General features: G+C 41.5%; 1 protein-coding gene across 3 annotated transcripts in view; it reads right to left on the bottom strand.

The window, feature by feature from the left end:
- The window catches only part of LOC135895871 (uncharacterized), a 53,999-nt gene that overhangs the window by 32,534 nt on the left and 13,934 nt on the right, over positions 1-7,531 (bottom strand). For all 3 annotated transcript variants that reach the window (XM_065424096.1, XM_065424089.1, XM_065424082.1), the window contains exon 6: positions 2,034-2,280. In XM_065424096.1, coding sequence (XP_065280168.1) covers positions 2,034-2,280 — 247 coding nt within the window. The remainder of the gene's footprint in view (positions 1-2,033; positions 2,281-7,531) is intronic.

The following is a 7,531-nucleotide window of genomic DNA, read 5'->3' on the forward strand; positions in this document are numbered from 1 at the left end:
TCATTCTCTGCATAGTTGGCACATGTCTTGCGTGTGTATTGCGTAAAGTTAACCGCCATTAGGACATTAATTTCCGACTATTCTTCATTACTTGCATTTCGCAGTTTTTCCCAGTTTTCATGTGTCTGCCAGTATTCTCATATTCTTCCTGCAATGAGGTGTCTACATTTTCGTATTCTTGGCTGTCCAGCAAGATCATTGATATTGGAGGAACATTGCACATTTATTTAAAATACTCCTTTTTGGTGTGAGTTACAAGAAGTACAATACCACAAACGATAAAGTTCTACTTCCTCAGCATGAATTTACATGATTGGTGCTCTATAACTTACAACTTGAAAGTTAACAAATATAAATTTAAATAAAACCAACACAAAGTCAAACACCTTTGTGTACTAGTCATCGCAACATTGAGTAGCCGCTCAAGCGCCTGCATCAAATCACTCAATTTATCGGTCGGTATTGTTCTCAAGAAAGGAATAATAAATTAACTGAAAGTGAAATTTTGGCCTCGGAGATTCGGCGGCATGCGGCAACAATCTTGGAGGCTGGTGCGTTTCACCGATTCCGCACGTTGCGCCGAGAGCCAAAGTCGGCCGCAGGCACCTACGGGAGTGTCCACTCTTTACGTTTATTATGTCAGAGGCCTTGAAACTGTAGCGCTGTAGTGACAGTGAAGAAAATAGTTGCAATGCTGTGAACGGCGAAACAAACTTTTTATTGGGCGAAATTGTGCCCACAAAAGCAAGTCATACTAAAAACACAATGATAGTGGCGAACACAGTAAGCGATCGCCGAAATCAGATCTGCGGGGCAAGTACGTCCGCTTTTCTACATGAGATATGAAAGGTTCCGGAATATTCGCTTGTGCCCGCGTATCTTCCAGAAAGTTCTGCACAATTCGTGTCTTGCATGCATGTTATCAGATTACACAAGGTTCAATGACAACAGACATCGGATAGAACCCTCGATAAGATTCAAGAAAGTTCCGATACGTATAGACGCGCCCTAAGCCGATCGACAGCATTTCTTAGAAGGTGAAACGCGGTCCCCCAATAAAGACAAATAAGTAAAGGTGCCAATACAATGGAGGATGCACCTACAGTTCAACCCGATCACATGTTGCAGCGTACTACGCCCTGATAATTCCTGCTGCGCAGCGAAGCGAAGAACATACGCGACACTCACAAATGTCGTTCATCAAAGGTTCTCTGTTGTACGAGCGTTCTTGTGCTACATAATGCGATCACACCACCGCTGCCGGCGCCCTATGAAGGACTCTTACGATGGACACTTGGCGTCCTATGATGACACCAGTTTCGAGAAATAAATTCCCGAAATTTGCCGAGAAATTCATTGGCGTTCCAGTTAATTTGTTAACAAAACGTCATTTCATGCACTGCCGCACACAGGTAACTGGAAGGCCAATGCATTTCTCTGCAAAGTTTAGGAATTTGTCTCGAAACTGGTGTCGTCCTGAGAATTCGTTGCGAGTGGATCCGCCTTGCGAAGTGCACTGCTAGAGTTTGTAAATTGCAATATGGGTCATAAGATAATTAGCTAAAAGCTTCATAAGTGAACTGTTAATTAGTAGATTTTGCATTTCATTTTTTTGTGCAAGTAGTGTCCGCCGCTTCGAGTAGACCGGCTCATAAAGTAGAATTGGGCTATCTGCCGCAGGAAACCTTTAAAAAATGTTGAAATTGTTAGCTGAAACACCCAGTATAAGACGTTTTCATTATACTCGATGAAAAATCGAAGCAGCTTTGGACAATCTCTAGCCATCCGACAATTGAACACCAGGCAGTCGGGATGACCATGATACGTTCTTTGTTTCGTTCGTTTTAAATAAAGCGGAGTAGAAAGCACTTCTTTGTAAGTGGGTGGCGTTCTACAGATTTATTTCGAGTATTCTTAGTGAAGGAAAGCTTTAGCAATCAGCTGCAGGTTACAGTAGGTGGGATCTTAAAACTGGGCTCGGTCGTTGTGTCTCGGGCGCAGAAGAAGGAAGTCAGAGCTGTGCGAAAACTTACTGAGAGTCGAAAGCCAGGCCCAGCCTTGTTCTCTTGTTGCTGGTTCTTGTCGCATTAGCAACTTCGAGAAAGTCTTTTATCACTCCTGTGACGGTCCACTGTGCACCTGTGTTGCAGGGCGACTTTCTGCACACAGAGTCTAGGTATATCTGGTCACATAGGCCGTCACTAGGTAGCACTGAGACCAGTGAGAATTTGTCAATGTTGTTCGTGCATATCATCGGCGGCCCTCCTATGACTGGTGCAACTGCATGAAGTAAAAAAAAACAAATAAACTGTAGGTGGATAGAAAGAGAGCGCGTTTTGAAAACTGACCACTAAAGACCCGCAGGCAAGCTGACAACGAGAACAAAAACAAGACGAGACTAGAGCGCAAGTGAACAATCGTTTGAAATGTTCAATGGCGTGATCGCTGTTACTGTTTCTAAATGCGTTACGAGCATCATGCACATGACCCACATCTATTTCTTTTAAATTGTTAAATTGCACGTTGCTTCCAAATAAAAATTTAAGTTGTTAGAATGGCGCTTGAATCGCTGTCTTTGTGTTGTCAGTTTGTGCGCTGCTCATGTAATTAAAAAAATATTACCAGCGCAATACCGCATTAATATATTTCTTAACACATATTGCGGTATTGTAAAAGCGATTGTCACGTGGTAAATATAAAAAACCAAAATGCAATAAATGCACCAATTCAGATCGGTGTCGCTGCATAAAAATTGGAGTTGGAACAAAAAAAAACTCTTTCACTCACCAGCATGAGAATGACGAATAATACTGCAGAAAATGTTGCCAAACTTCCGCATGTGTTGAACTGCACTATTGTTTAACTATTTTTATATACATTCTTCTATAGCTATATTTCTAATGAGATAAGCGGTGAGATTGCTCAACTTAAACGTAAGATAAAACGCAGGAAACGGAAGCGAGGGAAGGATACAAATGAAACTTCGAGCCTGTCTTTGCTGCGTAAAAAGAAGCAGGTTTCAGAGGAAGAAGAAAATCTTTCAGGAAAGCTCACACAATTTACGAAAGCTTCCACACAGTGTTTTAGGCGTCACCTTTGACCCTCGTACGAAAATTTGAGGTTCATTGAAACTGGTGGTTGTTTTATTACCGACCAATCAGAAATCGCCAACAGATGCAATGCTTATTTTCATTCTGTGTTCAGTCTTCCTACTTCTTTGCCTCCGAATTTCAGTAAAGGAAGGTGCACACTGCCATTTGGCATTCCGGATGTGGTTTCGTCTGAACAAGATATATTTTCCCTCCCACTTAATTTAAACAAAGAACGTCGCCTGGGCCTGATCCTATTCCTAATGAGTTTCTGCAGCGATACGCCGAACGGGTCTATAAATATTTACTTGTCATATTTAAGCCTTCTTTAGAGCAATATTGCTTACCAACTGATTGGTTACAAGCCAGAATATTACCAGCACGCAAATGTGAAAGAAAGCACCTATTTCTATCCCTTGCAACTGTTCCAAAATAGTTGAGCCTGTCTTGGAAAAGTGCTTATCCGAATACCTCGAGAACAAAGCTAAAGACATACTAAAAAACATAGCCTACAACACTCCTTCAATCACAAATGATAATATCTTCTCAGCGCTTGGCCTTCTATTCTTCGGGAGTCCGTTTACGCAAGCTGTGGTGCTAAGGCATTTTCGATTCAGTGATGTTAAAATATGTTACACAGCCCCCCCCCCCCCCCCCCCCCGAAGCCTTCGTAGTACTGTTGGCTTTATAGCTCCGCGATCCTCAACAAGATATGGTGAAGCTAGGCGTTGTGTTTATATACCGAACATTCTGAACGATTTGCCAAATGAGGCATTATCCATGACATCAAAAAAGGCCTGGAAAAACATGATTTATTCACTGTAACATGGCTGCCTTAACATTTGTAACAAATACTGTTCATCATTTCAAAAAAAAAAAAATGTACACCGTGCCGTCTTGGTGTCGATTATTGATTCTTGCTATATGTTTTGCTTCTTCTTCGTGTTATGCTTCCCAACTGTTAGTCCTCCTGCATTATCTTGCCAGATGTCTATGGTAAAGTCAATATTGCGCGCTTGTTCGCTGATTTGCCGGGCCAAGTCCCTCAAGCCACTTGTGGCTTTGACAGACCCGTTTCTTGTATTCTGTATTCCTTCGTGGAATTAAGATTATTATTATTATTATTATTATTATTATTATTATTATTATTATTATTATTATTATTATTATTATTATTACTTGTATTTCAGCGGAAATCTGTCACAGTTCTAGGGCAGGTTATTTAGGTTAGCAAGGACCGTAAGGAAGAAAGCAGGCTACAAATTCATATGGATAAGAGGCGGCAATACCTTCGCAAAGAAAGACGAAGCCGCAAGACACACTCGAATTAGTCGCGACTCGGACTTCGATAAGATAAAATGGCTGATCGATCATTACCTAGCCCACTAGAATTTCCTGACTATGCCACGTTTAAGGCAAACTTGGGCCGAAACGAAGATCAAGAATTCACGGTGATAAAATTGAAGGCTCGTAGTCTCCGCAAATATTGGGAACAATTCAAGATTTTAGCAGAAGAATCTATAGGTTTTGTTGCTATATTTGTTCTCACCGAGATAGATGCAACACAGTCCTGTTTAGATGTGTTCACAGTGAACGGTTATAGTGCCAGTTTTATTGCACGCCCCATACGCCGTGGGGGAGGTATCGCTGTCTTTGTGAGTGAAAAATATGTTTCAGCAGTTGACATCACATTTATGCATGCGGAATGTTTGGCCTTAAACGTGAATTTATTACACGCGACTTTGACATTACTCGCGGTATACAGACCGCCGTCTGGTAGCATGACAATATTTGTAATTGAACTCGAGGAAATACATCTCAAGTAGAAAGAAGCTGAGGTGTTCTGCCTAACATGGGATCTGAACATTGATATCCTAAGCACAAAAAAAAATTTCTATTTGACATTACTTATCCTCACTATCAGCATATGGAATTGAAAACACGATCACAGCCGCCAAACGTGCAGATTTCTTGAACGGTCGACAAGTCACGTGTTCAACACATCTGTTTTCGTGCACCGAATCACACTTTGACCTCATGTATCATTTCTCAACGTCTAGCAGATCATTATTTAACCGCCTGTCATTTTTGTCCTAAGTATAAACCATCTGGAACTGCTTCAAGTTTCAGTGATGTTAATAAGATACATGTGACAATGACAGATGAAGGAATGTTGGATGCATTAGTGGCATCTTTTCACTCGGCAAGTTTATTTGCGGATGATCTCGCAGAGGTACTTTACTCAAACATGTGTCGTAAACTTGACGAGCTCAAAAACACTTTTAGGCGAGAAATTATGCGTAAAATAATGCACGTGGCTTAGATAAGGTTAAGCCAGGATGCGACGCATACTAGCCTTTATTTTAACGCGACAGCGTTAAGGAGCTCGTGTCGCAGAAAAGCCGGTGTCGTCGGCGTCGGCTCAGGCGTGCGTCGCTTGCTCAGGCGCACATTTCGTTGTCGCGCCGAACGCTGCGTTGCTCGACGCTCACCGCGTCCGATGCGGGGCGCGTAGTCGCTGCGCCGTAGCCCATTGTCTTACACCCCTTGGCGGGTCGACGGGAACGTTGTCGCGTGCCACTCTTGAAGGCGAAGCTTAAGAGGAAGCTTTAGCTCGGGCCCAACTCCGACGCGGCCTATTCAAATACATGTAAAAACGCAAAAACGTTTTTCTGACATAACCCCTGGACCGATTTTAATGAAATTTGTTGCATTTGAGAGAAAACGTTAAATTCTAGTGACTGTTGGAAGTGGAATTTTGATTTAGAGCTTGAATTTTGTTAAAAGGATTTTCAAAAATTCAGACGTTTGAAAAAGATAGAAGCACGAAGTTTACAAACTAATAGCTCGGCATCAAGAACAGTTATTGCGATTCTGTAAACGGCATCCATTAGACCATTCAAAGCGAACAAATTTGTTTTGTCAGTTTACATCTTACGTGAATTTGTTACGTTGTTTACGAGGGTTCTGCGAAAGTTGTAATTACACATTTCCCCATTTTTTGAGCTTCATGTGTAACATATCAATTTTGTCCGCTTTGAATGTGCTATCAGGTACAATTCACAGAGTTGCGATATCATTTTTTCTTCCGGAGTTACAAAGTTGTAAACTTGGTAGTTTCGTTTTCTGAAAATTTGCGATTTTTGCCAAATTTTTATAAAACGTTGACGATGTAAATCGAAAATTCAAAACCAACAGTGACTATATTTTAGGTTTTTCTTTTAAATGCAGCAAACCCCGTGAAATTTGGTGCAGTGGTTGCCGAGAAAAACGAATTCTCCTTTTACATGTATTTAGATAAGAGCACCCGAGCTAAAGCTTCCCCTTAAGCGTCCGCTTTGCAGCTGTTATGACGTCATATGGTAGCTACGCGCAGCAAGGAAGAGCGTGGTTGTGTGACTAGTATGCTTCGCATAAAAGGTGGCATCATGATTGGCTTAGCCCTGAAATTTCACGCGCAATTGCGATTAGGGACCGGCTTTGGAGGCGTTCCAAGCATGCTCCTAAAAACGCAGACCTGCGGTCAGATTACAGAGCCGCCAGAAACAAAGTTAACGTTAAGTTAAGTAGTTAAGTAAGTAAGTTAAAGTTAACTTTAAGCAGCAGTTCAAACGAGCGTTTAAAAATACGGCAAAGATGTGGTCACTAATTAACCATATTCGTGGACAAGGCAGGAATGTGCCCAGTTTTGATGTTTTAGTAGAAGAGCCCGTTTCAAAAGCTCATAGTTTCAATAAGCATTTCAGGCTCGTTGCGGAAATGGCAGCAGCTCGACAAGGCGTAAAATGCACTTTAAAAGGATCTTTGTTAGCTTCCGCATATCTTCCAAAGTTATCAAAGGAAGATCTTGCCAGATTAATGTTTAGCTTCAAGCGGAGTAAGGCTGCCTGAATAGATGGCTTATCGGTGGAATTGATGCAACAGAATTTTGACGCTTTTTCGGACATTAGGATCTTTTTGATTAACGATTTCTTAGAACATGCCGCCTTGCCAGAAAACTTGAAGACCGCTATTGTAAGACCACTGTTCGAGGGAGGTCAGAAGAACACAGTTGAGAACTATCGACCGATCTCTGTTTTGCCAGTCCTTTCCAAAATACTCGAGAAATTTATATTTGGATGCATGACGTCCTTCTTAAACAAATTCGCTGCCTTTTCAAGCCATCAACACGGCTTTATTCCAGGAAGGGGCACCATACATCTTCTGGAGCAATTTGCAGACCAGTTGTACGCAGCATTTCAGGAAAACTCGTTTAGCTGGGCTCTCTTTTTAGACGTTAAGAAAGGTTTGATACCGTTAACCATAATATTCTTTCAGAAAAACTATACTTACTAGGTTTCCCAGGTCCCTTTTTTGCGATTCTCAAGAATTTTTTCAGCGGTCGTTCTCAAATTTTTAGTTTAAACAACCAATGACAATATAGTAGCAAGCTGCCTGTGAAG

Source organism: Dermacentor albipictus, chromosome 8, assembly GCF_038994185.2.
Source record: "Dermacentor albipictus isolate Rhodes 1998 colony chromosome 8, USDA_Dalb.pri_finalv2, whole genome shotgun sequence".
In the NCBI taxonomy this organism is placed as follows: Eukaryota; Metazoa; Arthropoda; class Arachnida; order Ixodida; family Ixodidae; genus Dermacentor; species Dermacentor albipictus.